General features: G+C 34.3%; 2 protein-coding genes across 3 annotated transcripts in view; one reads left to right on the forward strand and one right to left on the reverse strand.

Annotated features, from left to right (window-relative positions):
* On the reverse strand, nucleotides 1–15314 carry LOC106872740 (uncharacterized). 2 transcript variants are annotated; one of them, XM_014919823.3, is made up of 7 exons: nucleotides 15177–15314; nucleotides 10180–10395; nucleotides 5650–5844; nucleotides 4401–4639; nucleotides 2004–2142; nucleotides 1435–1533; nucleotides 1–452 (listed from the first exon to the last, which is right to left on the reverse strand). In XM_014919823.3, coding segments are annotated over exons 1-7 (1002 nt in total). In that variant the 5' UTR covers nucleotides 15179–15314; the 3' UTR covers nucleotides 1–340. The 2 variants fall into 2 exon arrangements, with proteins under 2 accessions (XP_014775309.1, XP_014775310.1); XM_014919824.3 differs by lacking the exon at nucleotides 1435–1533.
* The window catches only part of LOC106872731 (protein-lysine N-methyltransferase EEF2KMT), a 13643-nt gene continuing 9787 nt past the window's right edge, over nucleotides 15303–19158 (forward strand). The window contains exons 1-3 of the mRNA XM_089342117.1: nucleotides 15303–15445; nucleotides 17266–17406; nucleotides 18693–18803. Of these exons, the coding sequence (XP_089198243.1) occupies nucleotides 15344–15445; nucleotides 17266–17406; nucleotides 18693–18803 (354 nt within the window). The 5' untranslated portion in view covers nucleotides 15303–15343. The remainder of the gene's footprint in view (nucleotides 15446–17265; nucleotides 17407–18692; nucleotides 18804–19158) is intronic.

Raw genomic sequence — 19158 nt, forward strand, 5'->3', positions numbered from 1 at the left:
TTATGCAAAATGAATTTTATCATGAATGAATAGATAAGTACAGTCAAATGAAAATCATCCAAATGGTCTGTGAAGTGACTGGCTTTTAAACAAAAAATAACATGATACTAATAATTAGAACTATGTAGGAATATCCAGTGAGTTCTCATTAAATGGTTCCAATTTATTTGAAGTCCATAATCATTTCTCATTTTTTTTTTAAGAGGAAATGTTCAATATATATATATTTTTTGTAATTATTTATTTATATTAATAAGAAAATTAGTGAAAGGACTTGACCAAACATCCATCCACCATAACTCTTGTCTGTTGCAGTCTTAAGTTCTTAAAAGAACAGCTTTCATCTTGAAGAACTAGAGCTAGAGCGACTATACCGCCGTCGCCTAGCAGGAGATCTGGACCGAGTGCGCCGTCTTGGAGGAGAACGTCGTCTTGGAGGCGGGGGAGGAGACCTGAAATCAGACATTGAGTATATTCAAACAGATATATATATGCCTATTAATGCTAAGATGATAGTTTCGATATACATCCACTCAATTTGCTGGAGAGCAAAATCTACCTCTTGCAAGTGGCCATTTATAATTATAAAAATAGTGAACAAGTAAAAGACATTTACAGTTTCTAGTCTTATTCACTTTTGCATGTTTCCTTTTATTTTTTTAGTGCAAATATTGAAAAAACAATCAATTTACAACAAAAGGCTTTGCCTTGGGTATCGTTGCAGCTCCACTTAGTTAACTTTAATCAGTGTACAAGTAAAACTGATCACTCTCAGAAACTGATGTGTATCACCGAATTGAAACTAATTTGATTATCTGGTCTTTTAAAGTATTACATTTTATACTTGAACATCTAACCAGCATATAAAAGAGGCATTGTAAATTTGCCAATATATTTCTGGCCAAACTAAAAAAGATACTGAAACAAGTTTCTGATTTTAAATTTCATATTAAAACAAAAGGCTCAAAATAATTTGCCCAATGACTAATCCTCAAGCTAACATACCAGAAATTAAAAAAACAGTGCAAAGAGCAATATCTTAATAATACCAGTTATTTCTTTCCCTGGTATCTTTTTCCCCACTTCAAGTCTTTCACACAATTTTTTTTTTTATTATCAACTTGATATCCATTTTTCCATGCTTGCATGGGTGAAATGGCTCTTTTGTAGGAGCAATTGTCTTTACAGATGGATGCCTTTCCTACTATTAATCACTCAACTATGAAATAAAAGTGGAACACAAATTTGGGGCTTTATAATTCCTAGAGAGAACATGCAAGTCTAACGACCAAAGGATTGCAATTATAACCTAGTTGAGTCGCATTTAGCTTCGGTGCTGTTAGATGTTGGTAAGTATTTCTATTATATTTCAATACTATATTAGAATTTTAATCAATTGCTCTTTTGTTAGAGTACAGAAAGTTAGGACTGAACCTGGATAGCTGTGTCTGCTGTCTGATGTTGGCCATCTTCCAGCTTGGTTGAAATCGGCTTGATTTGAAGTTGTTTGTTAAAACCTTAGCAAAGTCTTTTCTGGAAGTAGGAAGTATAGTAACAGAAAGTTAAGAGGTTAGCTAGATGATGCAGTCAACAGGACACCAATGTGTTCAAGACAGTGATAACAGTAAGGCTTCCCTGCACTTTCTCAAGTACTTTTCGAGTGCATTGAATTTCAAGCATTTGCAGTATATCAGCCACCACTTTTAACACTGTACACAACACATCAATAATAATTTAACCACTACGGAATTCAACGGGTAGGTATTCCTCTAGACATGTTAAGCACCAACATGCCTAACTGGCTGCATAAGAGGCCAATACTGAGAAAGCATAGACATTTAAAAACAAGTTCTGTTGACATAATTTTAGTGATATTCAAGCATGATGACCAGTCAGTTGCAATGGAGCCAGCTAAACCCGACCTGACTAATGAAACCTAAGTGAAGATACCAAGGGGAGAAAGAAAAATATGGTCTATAGAATAAAGTGTAAAAAATACAAACCTGCGCCTATCTCTGAATCTCGGAGGAGATGGACGCCATCGTGGAGGTAGTCTACGTATAGGACTACGACGAGGAATCACTCTAGTAGGTCTAGGTGCAAGTACAGCAGCTGCTGTAATTTCTTGGCCATCAATTTGAGCTAAAAACAGAAATAGAAACAAAATCATTATTAAGAAAACACAATTTCAATCAAATAAATTAGTAGCTGACATTTCTTAGTTTATATAAGTTTAAAAATGCTTAACATCCACTTTTCCATGCTTTTATAGGCAAGACAGAATTCTTTGAGACAGATTTCCTATGGCCACGCATGTTTTAGTATTATTCTTCATATTACTAATATCAATTCAACTCTAAACTTGTAGTAATATTGATAATATAATTAATCTGAATTTGCACTTAATTTCGTTTAAAAATAGTTAAGATGGGACTACAGTTTGAAGTGTCAGATGTTTCTCAACAACTGATTGTAATGAAATCCTGTACTGGTGACTGTGATTGGTTAAAATGCTTCTTTTAATAAGTGCTGTCAATGTGTTACTGCAGTCATCAAACCATCACACCTAAGCCCCATATTGATTGGTCAAAATAGTGTTCATAAGCTTCAACCAGGTGGAGCCTAGCAAAAAGTATTTAAAGGAAAAAATTCAATCATTTCACTTCGGTTATCAAATGTGAACATTAGTTGTTTGTTAATCTACTACATAAACATTTACCTGAAGATTGTTACGAAATATGTAAGCACCTGTAATATGCAATATTGAAAAAATTGTAAAAGTACGAAACATGTGATAATCAAACTATGTTGGAATTTGATTGACAAATATATTTATAAGCAACTTCATAAACCCTGAATGACAAATAGACATATAATTCAGGGTTTGTAAAATTGTGTGTATATATATATATATATATCAAGCTGAGTAAAAAGTAAGCAATGGTTTCAAACATGAAATTCATCACAATTTCAACAATGCAGAAATTTTATTCCTCAAAGTAAGTTCCATTACACTCAACACATTTTTGCCAACGAGTTACAGGTTTGTTTATTCCGGTGACATAAAAATCTAGAATTCTGGAGTGGATGAACTCTCTGAACGTACTTTCAGCATCGGTTTGATTTTTGAACTCCTTCTCTCGCAGGAAACCATCAAGGTGCTTGAAAAAGTGATAGTCAGCAGGAGAAAGGTCTTGGGAATAAGCTGGGTGGGGAAGAACTTCATAGCCAAGTTCCCTCAACTTCTGGAGCATCATTAGTGAAACATGTGGTTGAGCATTGTCATGAACAATGATTGGCCCTCTTCTGTTGACCAGTCTGGGATGGAAGAGTAGCAGTTTTTCGTTCATTTTAGCAATTTCATGGCAATATGTTTCTGCAGTAATGGTTTTAAAAGGTTTTAAGAAGTTATAGTAGATGAGTCCAGCAGTACACCACCAAACAGTCACCATAACCTTTGAAGAGCTCTGGTTTAGGGAAGGTTTTCAGTGCTTCATTTTGGTCCAACCACTGCAAAGAACATTTTTTATTATTGTATAGAATCCACTTTTCATTGCAAGTTACAATACAGTTGGATTGATCTGGTTACAGAGAAGAAGCGACAAGCAAATTTCATATCTGTGCATGATCTAATTTTCATTGAAATCATGTAGTACCCATTTGTCGAGCTTTTTTGATTTTCCGATTGCATGCAAATGGTTACAGGCAGTTTTTTTGCTAACCTGAAGTTCTTTTGCCAGTTCTCAAGTGGTTTTACGTGGATATTTCTCAATGATGGTCTTTAATTGACCGTCATTGATGACAGATGGGCATCCATTATGCTTTCCAAGGCTCAGGTTTCCACTGCGAAATCATTTAAACCATTTTTGAGCTGACCACTCACTGGTCATTTCCTCACCAAACGTTTTGTTAATATCGCAGTTACAGCTACTTTACGTCCTTTTTTGAAGGAATATTGCACTTTGACAGTTCCATTTCAGATGATTGTAACAATGATGAAAAAATGTCAATGTTAATTTATTGATGTATTTGGGCAAGTCTATGTTTGTATTATCAGACAATTGCAAAAGAATGTTTAAAAAATATCCAAAATTTTGCAAAATTCCAGTACAAATTCTTCATGGTTCCAAACGTTGTTTACTTTTTACTCAACCTGATATATAATGGGTTTCTTTCAGTTTCTGCTTATCCATTCACAAGGCTTCGGTTGGCCAAGGTGATGCACAATGGGACTGAAACTAAAACCACATGTCATCAGAATTAAAAGAAATGACTACAGAAATTATTGAAACTTTACTAACTCAAATAGTAATATAAGTGTCTTATAACAGTGAAATCCTGCACCTCTGGGTAAGCAAGAACAAGTGGAGTAGACCTATAAAAGAACACTCAATACATACCACCATCCATGTACTTAATGGCTTTTTCTGCTTCAGCTGCATTTTCATATTCAACATATGCAAAACCACGAGAAAAATTTGGATGAATCCGATCTGTAGGCATCTCTATATGTCTTATACTACCATATACAGAGAAAATTTCCATAATATGATCCTTGGAGACATTACGAGTTAATTTGCCAATATGTACTTTAGCAGTTTTGGGAGTGGGGCTACGTTGTTTTTTCCTTCTTGGAGATCTGAAAGATAAAATTAAAAGCACAAATGGGTGTTATATGATAGTCAAAGAGGTATTGAGTTCAAAGAACTAGCAATGTATTTCTACGTAAAAGTTTGAAGGACAAATAAGTAAATAAATAAAGGATAAAGGAAAAATTATTTAAACAGCTCAAAATTTGGTAAGACTAATAAATTTTACAGTTACTTTTATTCTCTCATATATATATATATATAAGCAGATTCACATTTTTTTAACTTATATCTTGTAGGGTTTAACTACATTGTTTTTTTTATATCCTTGGCTTAAGTTTGTCTTTCATCTTTCTCCGATAACAGTACTATACTAATGTTGATTCATAACATACAAATCCATAGCCTTTTACCAATTTGGAAAATTAATAGATCAAAGATTCTGAAAAATATATTTTCATATATTTCATATACTTTAGAAGTAATAGAAAAGTTAGTCATGGAAATCCGTTAAAAATATTAAATCAAATTTACTTCAGAAACTAGCTATGACATTTTAGTTTTAAATAAATAACAACATAGAAATGTATCTATATAAAAGAAAATTATTTTAACATGCAGGGAAGACTATTGTTATGTGTTTATTAATCCCTTCTTACATTAGGAAATGAATTCAAACAGATAAGTTTAGTGCAGTTAATGTTTAAATTTGAATAGTTACAGGATACAAATTGGCAATTACACAAACACACATACAGAAGTGTCTCAGAGAGATGTAGTGTTCATAGTGTTAGAAATTTAGTACATGGTAGTTCAGTAATCATTTTATATCATGCTATTATTAGCATTCTCAGAAGTAAATACTATTTTTCAAAATTTATCACACACACAAAGTTACCATATATATTATTCTAACTATAAACCAATATTATGAATAAGTTAAAGTGACATGAAGTGCTGAAATGCAATAAATATTATTTAAAAGTAATTATTTCCTAAGATATTAATTATTAACTACTGACAGATATAGTGTTGTAAACTAAATGAAAATCATTCTTACAAAGATTTATGTCTGTTGCTGGCACCTCGTCCAACTGCTGAAGAACGACTATGTGAAGATCTGCTGGAACTTGAGCTAGAGGAACGAGAGGTGCTCACACTGCTGCTACTGCTGCTGCTGCTGCTGCCAGATGAACTCGATCCACTGGAAGATGATGATGAGCGTGACCTGCTACGAGATGAACTACTACTTCCACTGAAAAAGACACAAGCAAATGTTGTTATGATTATTATTACTATTAAATCATTGTTGTTGTTGTTACTATTATCATTATTAAGTTGGCAAGCTGGCAGAATTGTTAGCACACCAGACAAAATGCTTAGCAGTAGTTTGTCTGTCTTTATGTTCCGAGTTCAAATGCTACCCGAGTTGACTTGCTTTTCATCCTTTCAGGGTTGATAAAATAATAAATTGAATACTAGAGTTGAAGTAATTGATGTGTCCCATCCACCTAAATTGCTGGCCTTGTATCAAAATTTGAAATCACTATTATTTGGTTTCAAATGCAGCCAAGGTCAACTTTGCCTCTCATCATTTCAGGGTCAATAATGTAAGTACCAGTTGACCACTGGGTCAATATAATTGACTAGCCCCTGCTCTCCCAAAATTTCAGGCCTTGTGCCTATAGTAGAAAGGATTATTACTATTATTATTACACCCATAGATGCAAGGGTGGCTGTGTGGCAAGAAGTTTGCTTCCCAACTACATAGTTCTGGGTTCAGTCCCACTGCATGGCACTTGGAGCAAGTGTCTTCTACTATAGCCTAGGGCCAACCAAAGCCTTGTGAGTGGATTTAGTAGATGGAAACTGAGAGAAGCCCATCATATATATATGTGTGTGTGTGTGTGTGTGTGTGTGTGTCTTTGTGTCTGCTCTCCACCATTGCCCGAGAACTGGCTTGTTTAGGCCCCCAGCAAAAGAGACTGATAGAATAAGTATTAAGCTTTAAAAAAAGTATTGGGGTTGATTCATTCAACTAAATTTCAAAGTGGGGTCACAGCATGGCCACAGTCTATTGACTGAAACAAATAAAAGATACTCTCACTCTGTCTCTTGCATCTGAGAAGCTCAGCAAAAAAGGCTCAATACGTTTTAAACCACTTAAAATGATTATGCCAAATAAAAGTTTCAAAACTTTTGTCAGATATTGTCTACGGCATTCTACCCCCCACCCCCACCCCAAAAAAAAAAGAGTATTGAAAAGCTATCAGTGTCTCCTCTAATTAGGGGAAAAAAATCAACTGCCCATTTTTCTGTAGTCTGCATCATTTTTACTGTAAATGCCACCTCATGTAAAAGCATATTTTATAAATATCAACACAGGTAAAACTCATGCTGAAGGAGGCAGGAGTGGTAGGAAACAGTCAAAACAGCCATAAAGGCACAAGGGTTATTATGCATGTCATCTGCTTAGAGAATGACAGTTTCAAAAGTGAAAACAATGCAGGTACTTTCAGTAAGATTTCCTACCAGTGCAACCAACAATTCCTTCACTGGCATGATCTAGAAATAAAGGTGCTTTTGTAGCAATAAAGACAATACCAAAAGCAGTAACAATGGGGGAAGGACTCAAACCAGCATTACCAACATGTCTAGCAAGTGATAATAGTAACAACATTATGACAAGATCTACAAGCAGAAACAACATTGCCATTAGCACCACAGCCAGCGACTATTCCAATGTGGCTATAGGACAGCTTTTTTTGCAGTTGCACCACGGCCAATAGAATATTCAAGAGTTATTAAGTGAAGCCAAGAAGCTGGAGATAATGAAGAATACTGTCTATGTCCTGATCAAAGAAGGATAAATGAATTTCCTCTGATGTCTATAAGCTTTCTTTAGAGCCAGTTAGTGACTAGAATATCTTAAATGCACACTGGGATTGTGTGGGGTTAGCTAATAGGAGACAGCAAAAAAAATCTCAGGAAACCTACTCAGACAGTTCCAACTAACAAGCACCAACAGAATTTCTCAAATTAACCAGTGTAGACAAGGAGTATCTGCACCAAGTCATTTAGGTTAGCAGATAGAAATATGAAGGGTGTCCACAATTTCAAACAATCTGTTATATTCACCACAGTTAATGGAAGCTGTGTCGTTCACAGAGAATAACCTCTTCAGTGGTCAGATTAGTTAAGTGGAATTTGACAGGGGTGATCGTCAACAACATGTGGTGGGGTACTCTCAAGAGGATTAAAGTAGAATATATAACATTCAATAATGAACTAATTAATAGAGAGCAAGTGAGCAAATTAGAAAAGGGATTGTGACCAATGTGCTACCTACAAAAATGATTTCCAGTGTTAAACACAATTGTATGACTAGGGCAAAGCATGCACACTAAAGAAACAAAAGCCTTTTGATGGGCCTGCAATGCAGCAACTAAACCACAATTTGGTCTTTGACAGAGCAGAATGGGTGTGTACTGCTTGATTCTAAAAATATGTGCAGCTTTTCAATGGCTGTTCAAAAGCTTTTCAAAGGCTGTTCAAGACAAATAGTAGATGTAAGATATTGCAAAAAGCTGATAAGAGCAGTTGAGGCTTGAATGGTGCAGACAGTTGAGCAAGAACTGGTTTGGATGACCTGCTCTACAAGTAACATCAAGGTAGAAGTCTATCTCATCTGGCAGTAGAATGGGAGCATTCATTTTAGACACAGTGGGTGGTAGTGCTGCTCAAGAAGGAAATGAATAAGGGGATGTTCTAGTTCATAACTCTACTGAATCCAGGTTTTTAATATTTAGGCCACTGGTTAGTAGGTATAGATACTCTTTCTCAAGCAGCTAGTTTGGGCACTTGTCAATTGGAAATATTATCAGGAGCTCACAGCCCTCTATATCAGCAATCTATAAAGAGAACTAGTGATGGCATTCTCAATTTAACTCTGGATATCAACAAAAATGAACTTGCTGATATCTTCAGAAATCCTTGACCTGGCAATAATACAATGGAATATTACCTGTTTGAGACAAAATCTAAATGCAAAATGACAAAACCACACTTCAGTGTCAAAGTATTACTAATTCATGGAGTTTTCTTTAACAGCTGCCATTGCAAGTACGATAGATCCAAGTATCAGCTAAGCATTCAAGAAGATTGCCACACTATCACTTTTTGGTTGGGAAGGGCAAGCAGTGTCCTTCTATCTGGTGGCTATAGAGCAGGGGTGGGGAAACCCCCGCCTGTGGGTGCAATTGCACCCACAAACCCATTTTATTATGCCCACAGGCTGATATAGCCATATGTACAAAATATAGTAAACTTTTCAATCATAAAATTTATACAATATTCGTATGGCTATTTGTGACAGAGGTCGCATTTCCATTATGACTCAAAATGGTCAGACTCAAACAGAAATCATCCGATAATTGCCATTTGAATGGAAATTTTGTTTTCACTATGTAACACGTATTGCTAGGTTTGCACCACCTTCTTGAGACCCAACTACACTCTAGCTGAAAAATATAGAATACCTCATAGGTAACATAAACCTCCTAAATTCAGTAGTAGTGTTAATGAAGATGTTACGCATTAATTTAATGTGTTAAACTTATCTACATTAATGTGTATCGAATTATATATAGATGTATACAAGAGTTACACAGATATAAGACTTAGAACTTGTGATCCACCCACGGACCTTTTTCTTAGGAAATTTATGCCCATTGCACTAAAAAGTTTCCCCCACCTACTATAGAGTAATAAAACGTGGTGCCTCATCAACTTTTTTTGAGTTCCACAAATAGTTTTATATATTTTCAAAAAAATGTTATCAAAAGGAGAGAATATCGAGTATATATATATATAAATATACCTCATTCATTGAGATAAATATATACAGAATTGAGGATGGCTTGGTGTTATGTACCCTGCTTTTTTGCCAGCTGGTTTATATCTTAATGTCGTCACAAGCAGATATAGAAATCCTCTCAACCCTCCCATCTTTGATATGACAGCTGAAAGGAGAGTGAGTTACAACGGAACTCATTCAGTACTTGTTTTATCTAAGCAAACAAGAGCAATGTCAAATGAAGTACTCACTAAAGGACACATGCTGCTCAATCCAGGAATCAAACATAAGACCTAATGATCAGGTGTTCAAATAATAATATATTCATAAGCTAAAAGGACTTTTGAATTACATACATATTTTAAAAGACACAACAAGTGAATTGAAGAATGATAAGTATCAAGTGATCTAATAAATATTATCTGGAAAAATAAATACCTGTAAATTTAAATTACATAGAAGATCAGCAAACAGACAACCCTGAAGTTAGGATAATGACTAAAAAAGGATTAAATTTTAAACTAAAAATCCAACCCAGATTCTGAACAGAACAACCACAAAGAAAATATATCTGAAATGATTGGAATTTTTAAAAAATATATAAAACCTATACATGAAACAGTTATTGAAAAAAACCTCCTGGGCCAAAAGAGGTGAATGTCTATAATTTGGCAAAATGTTTAGTGGAATAATTTCACAAAAAAAGGAAAAAAAAAAAAATTCAAGCTAACTCACCTTGAACTTCCTGAGCTGCCACTACTACTCGTACTACTGGAAGAAACACTGCGTCTTTTTTTGTCACGACCCCGCTCAGTCGTTGCAGCTGCCGTAGTACTCCCAGACCCACCACCACCTCCACCACCGCTGCCGCCACCACCACCTCCTCCTCCTCCTCCACTAGCATTACCACTGCTTGTCTTTTTCTTTTCTCTAGTTAATGTACTTCTTGTCCTGCAAGTATCAAAGAAGTAATTTAGATGACTAAACAAATTAAGGCTGTAAAACATTCTCCAACCATAGCCAAAAATTTTAATATCAATATGTAAACTTACCAATAAGTAATTAACCTATCTAATAAGAAAAACAATTTCTATCCTCTAAGTTTGAAGAGCTTTTTTATCAGAGTGGCATGCATTTAAAACTAAACCAATATAGAGTTAGTACTTATTTTAATTACTTCAGGCAAAACCAATTCTATTTATTATAGTTTTGTGCGGGTGGCACATAAAATACACCATTTTGAGCGTGGCCGTTGCCAGTACCGCCTGACTGGCCTTCGTGTGGGTGACACGTAAAAGCACCCACTACACTCTCTGAGTGGTTGGCGTTAGGAAGGGCATCCAGCTGTAGAAACTCTGCCAAATCAGATTGGAGCCTGGTGTTGCCATCCAGTTTCACCAGTCCTCAGTCAAATCGTCCAACCCATGATAGCATGGAAAGCGGACGTTAAACGATGATGATGATAATGATGATAGTTATGAGGTTAAGATGTTTGCTTTGCAGCTACAAGGTTCTGGGTTCAAAACCCATTAAGTGGCGCACCAAAGCTTTAGGTTGACTAAATGTCATGTAAATAAAATTTAGTTGGCTGAATGTGCAATTGTGTATCAGATGACAAAGAACAATGACAAGTGGCAAAAATTTAAAAAAGGCAGAGTTAGAACAGACTTGTCCAACCAATACCAGCTTAGAAATTGTTGAAAATCCTTTTGATTTAAAGAAGCAAATGCATATAGTTTTTACATTGTGTGTATGTGTATGCCTGTGTTTGTATACATTGATGTGGTATTTGTGTATACCTTGTGGTTTTTATTTAAAGGGATACAAACTCAATACAGTGAATCTAGCTATTCATTAAATATAAGTTGATAAAATAAGTACTAGACTAAAATCACCCAAAAAAGTACCCCATTTTGCAGCAGTCCAATTAGTTAAACCAGTAAAAGTATTAAAAACCAAAAGTTTGAAAATATATGTAATTCCTGGCCCTATCAAATTTAATCAACCCAAATGTAGATCTGATCACAAGATGTCTCAAAATAAGTTATTGATCTTAAATAGTTGAAGACTCTTTTCTAAATCTCTTTGGGTTTCTCTCTCTTTTTCTTTACCATAATACTATCAATTTATAATAGTCAAACATGATAACTAATTCATTCTGCTGGTGGTAACATTAACCTTTTTGATACCAAACAACTTGAGACTGACTCTGATTCCATGATAAAAGTCATCTAAATTAAAATCTCACATCAAAATTTTAAGTTAATTTATGTTCCAATCTTCAACTTAATAATAAAGTTCATCATCATTGTTTAACGTCTGCTTTCCATGCTAGCATGTGTTGGACGATTTCACCGAGGACTGGCAAACCAGATGGCTGCACCAGGCTCCAATCTGATCTGGCAGAGTTTCTACAGCTGGATGCCCTTCCTAACGCCAACCACTCCAAGAGTGTAGTGGGTGCTTTTACGTGCCACCAGCATGAGCGCCAGTCAGGCAGTTCTGGCAATGGCCACACTCAAAATGGTGTATTTTACGAGCCACCCGCACAGGAGCCACTCCAGCGGCACTGGCAACGACCTCACTCGAATGATTTTTCACGTGCCAGTAAGGTGACGCTGGTAATGATCACACTCAAATGGTGCTATTTACGTGCCACCAGCACGGAAGCCAGACAGCTGTTCTGGCAATGATCACGCTCGGACAGTACTGTTAGCGCCCCACTTATGTCACAAAATTCTGCAATAATGTCAAAATTAATTGAAACAAAAGCAGTGTATTTTAATGAAAATAGGGTAAGAAAAGGGTTCTTCAACTTCATAAAATTTTGAAACATGTTAGAACACTGCCAACTAAGATAACACTCTTCGTAACAATTGCCCTGAAAAAACGTTTTGGTACTTCTATGTAACTGGTTGGTACTCTACCAATTCTTCACTGACTACTTTTGACAGTAAATGTGTTTCACCTCTGACGCATCAGAGATAGCTAAGTGGGTGACCAATACCATTCCTGTAGGGTATGTTCCTCCTCATCCTTCATAATACCCAGATGTACAAATACTATCCATGACACCTCCCATAACACACAAGATATTATGACCCCTTGTCAAAAGCACTATCAATTTTCCATTTTTTGTACTTGCCACACCTCAACTTAGATTAGTCTGTAATGAGAGCACTTAACAAACCCAATGAATTTGCAACTCACTCATACACAACAAAGCCTCTCAAATACTCTCTCTGCCTTACCAATTTCATCCCCTCATACGAATAGTTGCATAACATGAAAACTTTTCTGATCACTCCACCCTAACAAAGTGAGTGATCTAAGTATCTAGTCCATTAAACTCAAACTGTATGCTGCAGTGCTAGTTCCTATCCTCACTAAACTCTTCTGTGACCGTTCCTCAAAAGAGTACCCAACGTTTCAAAGGTGAAAGAAACAACAATAAACAAGGATCTTTAACTCTTTGAGGTTCTCTTCCATTTTTAGTGACTATCAACAATATCTTATAGAACTAGATTTAATAAGACTTACTCTTTTTACACAAGGAAATAATCATGCAATATAACTTTACTACACATGATCAACTCACAGCTATAGCTCTCAAAGTTGCTCTAAATACTATAGTTCTTGTTAAACAATTTCTAATGACCTCTCATGGTGACCTCACAATATAACTGTTAAATCTTCGTTTCAAACACTAGCCATCTTCTTCAAAGTCATATATATAAGGCTACACCATTGGTTCACAGACATTGTTTCTTCTCTACTATTTAAATCAGTGCTATAATGCCATCTGCTCCTTTGAATAAGTTACCTGCAAACCGCTTCCGCTACGGTTCACTCGATACACTTCCTTTTTCTACCTTGGAGCTGCAACGCTCAAGAATTTTCTCTCTCTCTCTCTCACGTTTTCCCTGAAGAATTTCTAGTTAAGCATTAATTTCATCGCTCTCTCACGTCTAGGAGGCCTAGAAAAGATCAAAGGCGCTGCTCGACCTCTTCTAACTAATAAAACAAAAACATTTGTTGTAAATAGTCGCTTTACATTTGACCTGTGTAATACAACAGTATTATTCCACGAAATAGTTTAATATTCATTTCACTGAAATATGAAATATCAAAGGGTGAAAAACACAAGGTATTACATCCCTTTGTATGTGCCCCCTTTCTCTGAATGTTTTTGTTTAGTCCCAGATCAGACATTGCATCGATCTCGGTCTCAGTCTTTATGGCTAAAATTTGGCTGCTACTTCGTGCAGGTCGAGAGACCACTACTCTATGTCAGTTAATATCAAGTGTAAGAATATTTGAACCGACGAAGGAAACTTCTACGCAGTTGTACAGCTTGCTAGAAATATCAAGCAAAATCTTCAAATTAAAAACCGCCGTTTAAGAATAGGAACACACTGGATAAATGTAGTTGGACAGACTGAAAAAAGTCGTGGCTGGTATAGATCTTTACGATAAGGGTTGACCAGGGGCTCAGTTACAATAATACACTGATTAAGTATAATTATAAAAGGTAAAAATCAGGATATATTTTGAAATTTGGCAGAATTCACTGATTGTGGGCCATAAAAAATACTGAGAACACAACGTAGTGTAATACAAGAGAAACACAGACATTAAAAAACCACTCATACTTTAATCTTTATACTTAATAGAATAATAAATACTAACAACCAAACGCTAAGAGCAGTACATATCCATGGAACCAAACTGATTAAATTTCGTATACGCAACTATAGCAACCGCTGACCCACAGATTTCGACATAAGAACATGAATAGTGAAAAAGGAAGCAAATAAAAGGTCAATGGAGTTTTAAAAGAAGTAAGAGAAGTTGTAGGAAGTTTCCTGAGATGGATTGGCGTCTTCTCCAGGAGAGGGTTTATCTACCGTCTGCATAACGCTGGGAAAACCAAGACTGGACCTACGAATTCTCGTGATTCGTGAAAGAGTTAAATAATATTAAGGTTTATAACATTTCCACATCAGTTCATCTGAATAAAGGGAAAAACTGACTGCATAGTTGGCGGTTGATAGGTAACAAAAATAAAATAAAAGCCGAGTAATTTCTAGATAGACAACGATGCAAATAGCAATAAAAAGAAAAAAGAAACATGAAATGTTTTGACTTGATGGCCATTGTTATTACCGCTTTCTTTTTATTTTTTCAACTTGTCTAACTCCCTGGTCAAATAGCTACACGTACACAACGTCCATTGTTCGTTAATTAAACATGACTTGTACATGCCTGTTTTAGTATTGGAATGTTAAAACGGTAAGCGACAATAAACAACATTTAGGACGAATTATGGCTAAAAAATAATGAATATTAGGAAGAAAAGATACAATTCAAAATCAAAAATGTGTTTACGAAGATGTACTAAGAATAGAAAGAAATAGAAACTAATGAAATTTATTAAATCAATGAGTGTTTCTCTCCTTTTTCTTTTCAGTTTCTTTATTCAAAAATCGCAAATAAAAGGAGATTTTGTGGCTAAAGCTTTACCGGTTTCACGTGTTGTATCCATCTTGTCGGGACTATTAACAGCAAGTAGAAAAGATCACAGAAACAAAGTCAATAGATTTACAAAATTACACATTAAAGGACACATGCATACAACGAAATAAAATACTCGACTATGGAATGTTTTTAAAAGGTTTTGATTTTACGGTAAATAATGGAATTATTGAAAAAAAAGTCCCCAAAAAACTTACATTGTAACAAAAATATTATAAATCCAACGCTTGTTTAATGGTCGTCGTAGAAGTGAGGGGGGGGTATTAAAAAGTCAACTTTTGTATGGAGGATTCTGATTGGTGGAAATGCAACGAGGTAACTAAACGAACTAATCAAATTGAATGAAGCATTTATCAAGATAAAGATGGCGGCGTGTGTGAGTGGCAGTTCCTTGGAAGATAAACTTCTTTGGGAAACTGTAACTCAGTTCTTCGAAATGGTGCCTATAAGAAAAATGAAATGGGGTGTAAGTTACTCTTAGATGCAATGCCATCTGTTATTCTACTTCTTTCGCTGTTCATACTTAATAACTGTTCTTTTGTTTCTTCAGAATACATTTATCCTCTTCTTTGGGATATTAAATTATTTTATTGTTTTCTTTCTTCAAGCAGAATCTGTTTACTTAAAAACCATCTCTGCTGACATAATTTAATGTTTTGTTTTGTTGTATTTCATACGTAATTACTAAACAAAACAACGATATATAATTACTTTCATCTCTATAGATGTTTTTGTTTTTAATTTATATTTCACACTTGCAATGAAAAGCTACATAATTATTGCAGTTTGATGTTTTTAAAAAGTGCTTCATTAAAAAAAATAAAAATTATCAATTCGTTGATGCTTCATCACAATGTTTAATTCTTTTTTTCTTCATTACCTTTCAAATAAATATAACCATTTTCATGTGTACCGAAATTCATTACGATCAAATTATGTAAAAATTTGATTACAAAAATTATCTTTAAAACAAAAATAAATATGACGCCTCATTTCAAATTTATTTGTTAGCGGTCCATCTTTGTATATATATATATATATACATCTTTGTATATATATATATATGTATGACAAACCTTCACCTGCTCGAATTACATAATAATAATTATATATATATATATATATATATATATATATATATATATATATATACATCTTTGTATATATAACAAACCTTCACCTGCTCGAATTACATAATAATAATTATATATATATATATATATATATATATATATATATACATCTTTGTATATATAACAAACCTTCACCTGCTCGAATTACATAATAATTATATATATATATATATATATATATATATATGCATACACTATATATATATATGCATACAATTAAACATCTCAATGTTTAATTCTTTTTTTCTTCATTACCTTTCAAATAAATATAACCATTTTCATGTGTACCGAAATTCATTACGATCAAATTATGTAAAAATTTGATTACAAAAATTATCTTTAAAACAAAAATAAATATGACGCCTCATTTCAAATTTATTTGTTAGCGGTCCATCTTTGTATATATATATATATATATATATATATATATATATACATCTTTGTATATATATATAACAAACCTTCACCTGCTCGAATTACATAATAATAATTATATATATATATATATATATATATATATATATATATATATATATATATATGCATACACTAATACGGTGACCTTTTTGAGAAACCGTGATGAAGTGAAATAATAATTACCAAGTGCTAATTAGACGATTCTTTGAATAAAAGAAGATTTATGAATTTGTTGTTGAATTATGATTATTCCATGTATCTATCACAATCTTTAACAAAAATGCTGCATTTCACACTTTATCCATTCAATCTGAAATCGATTCTGTCTATACGGAAATTAACATTGAATGAGAAGAAAAAATGTTTTCGCGATTATAAATTTTACAGCTAGTATATAAAGCAAGTGCCGCTAATGTAAGACTTAGGCCGTTGACGATTATATTTATCTGTTATCTAAAAAATTTGTATTTGGTATCTAAGAAATACATACCAGTAATGTATTGTGTGGTCAAACAATCTACTGCATCCTTTTAAAATCGGTTTTGTGTTTTAAGACGTTACTAAACTGACAAGATTAGTTTAGAAAAAAAAACCCAAAACTGTTTTACTGTATCTTGTATGTTCATTGAATGCTTGTGATCATTTTAAATATATTATGTGAGCTTATTTTATGAAACCAATTATTCCAAGTCAATTTCGCAAAACCCTACAAAAAAGTTTATTTTTTCTTTTTCAGAATTATACTTTTGAAGGATCAGAACTGGGACCAGAAACTCAAAAGAAGGTTTTAAGTGCCACTGTAACCAGTCCTCTTTGTGAAAAATATCCACCCTCTCTTACTTACCAACGTAATTTTGTGAAACATTTCCTTCATAAAGTAAGTAATTTGTTACTAGTAACAGTTTTCTTCTATCCTGCTTAATTATCATTTTTAATTGTCATGATTAATGGCACTTATATCCTGATCATCATAAGTGTCTTTATGTGGTTTTTAATTTTATTTTAGAATCTTGAAATAGTTATATTTTCCATATAGTTTTATTTGATACTGGCACCATAGAGAGGGTAAACACCCAGCATGCAAAGACTGCAACTTGGCTTTAATTCCTGATTATTGCTATATCAATTCACTTATGAACAGATGTCTTCTTGAAGTAATGAGCTTGTCTGAAGCAGGCAATGGAAAACTGTCTAAAGATGTCATCAGTTTACCTTTTGAATGCAATATAATATTCCATACTTGTATACAATATACATAATCTATTTGCTTCAGTATACATATCTGGAAAATACCATACTCGATGACTAGCACCTGCGCCAGTGGAGCCTTAACAGCACTGTCCGAGCGTTTTCATTGCCAGAGCAGCTGTCTGGCTTCCGTGCTAGTGGCCTGTAAATAGCACCATTTGAGCATAATCATTACCAGCGTTACGGAGATGCACTTGCATAGCAAGTGACCTGATGCAGCACAGAATTTTGTCAGTGAACAGGTCGCGGTCTCAAAGCGACGAAAATATTTTGACAAATTAAATTTAAATGTTGAAGTGAATCTAACGAATTTTGTGTGTTATTTTAAATGGCTTATAAACACCTTCCACACTGCAATTACCAGCGTTGCTTTCTAGAAAATCATTCGAGTGAGGTCGTTGCCAGTGCCACTAGACTGGCTCCCGTGCAGGTGGCACGTAAAAGCACCCACTACACTCTCGGAGTGGTTGGCGTTAGGAAGGGCATCCAGCTGTAGAAACTCTGCCAGATCAGATTGGAGCCTGGTGCAGCCTTCTGGCTTGCCAGTCCTCAGTCAAATCGTCCAACCCATGCTAGCATGGAAAGCGGACGTTAAACAATGGTGGTGATGTTATCACTGTCAATTACTAGGTTAGTTTTATAAAAATTATTCAGCTATAAAACTTTTGTGCAAATTTAGGAAGTCTGAGTATGGAGTTCTATGAGGCTGATAGAAAAAGTTCCACCAAGAAGCCGTTAAACATAGTTGATTAACAGTTTCAGAATCCAGATTATTTCTATTCTATCTTTTTTTTTTTTTTTTTTTTGCTTCCAATTTACATGCTTGCTTGATGAGTTAACAAAAACTACTCTCTTTTTTTTTTCTCTCTTTTTTTTTTTTTCTGATAAGCCTTACTGCTGGTTAATTCTTTTTAGCTTGAGTCGTGCGAGTCTGAAGTCTGTGATGAGGTGTATGAAGTTTATTCTGATATTCTCAATCAAAAAGAGGAAGAAGATGATACTCTTTGCTACAAGACATACACGTTAGTAAGTTGGAATTTTTATATCAATGTGTCAATAATAATTTGCTTTTTTTTTTTTTTTTTTTTTTCAATAAGTACATTAATAAAATCTACAGTTCTAACTCCTGATACATATTCAGTACTTATAAATTCAAACTACAGTCTCTCACAGTTAAAAATGGTAAATATCTTGTATTAAGGTCATCATCATTGTTTGAATATCTGCAGCATGATAAATTGCTGTTCGTCCCATTCTATGAAGTCCAGCATCTTGAGATCTGGCTTATTCATTTCATTGGCACCTCTTTCCTACAGGTATCTTACCTTGTCAGTGCTTAGCACTTTTTCACCTAGTACTCTTTGTCTATTCACATCACATG

This window comes from Octopus bimaculoides, chromosome 2 (assembly GCF_046866305.1).
Source record: "Octopus bimaculoides isolate indiv1 chromosome 2, ASM4686630v1, whole genome shotgun sequence".
NCBI lineage: Eukaryota > Metazoa > Mollusca > Cephalopoda > Octopoda > Octopodidae > Octopus > Octopus bimaculoides.

Bases quoted from the DNA above. Each gene is read 5' to 3' on its own strand.
- LOC106872740 (XM_014919823.3), bottom strand. The intron at 5,845-10,179 runs GTGAGTTAGCTT...TGTCTTTTTCAG, and splicing joins GGCAGCTCAGGAAGTTCAAG to TGGAAGTAGTAGTTCATCTC. The intron at 4,640-5,649 runs GTAAGAATGATT...TTTATCTTTCAG, and splicing joins AGCAACAGACATAAATCTTT to ATCTCCAAGAAGGAAAAAAC.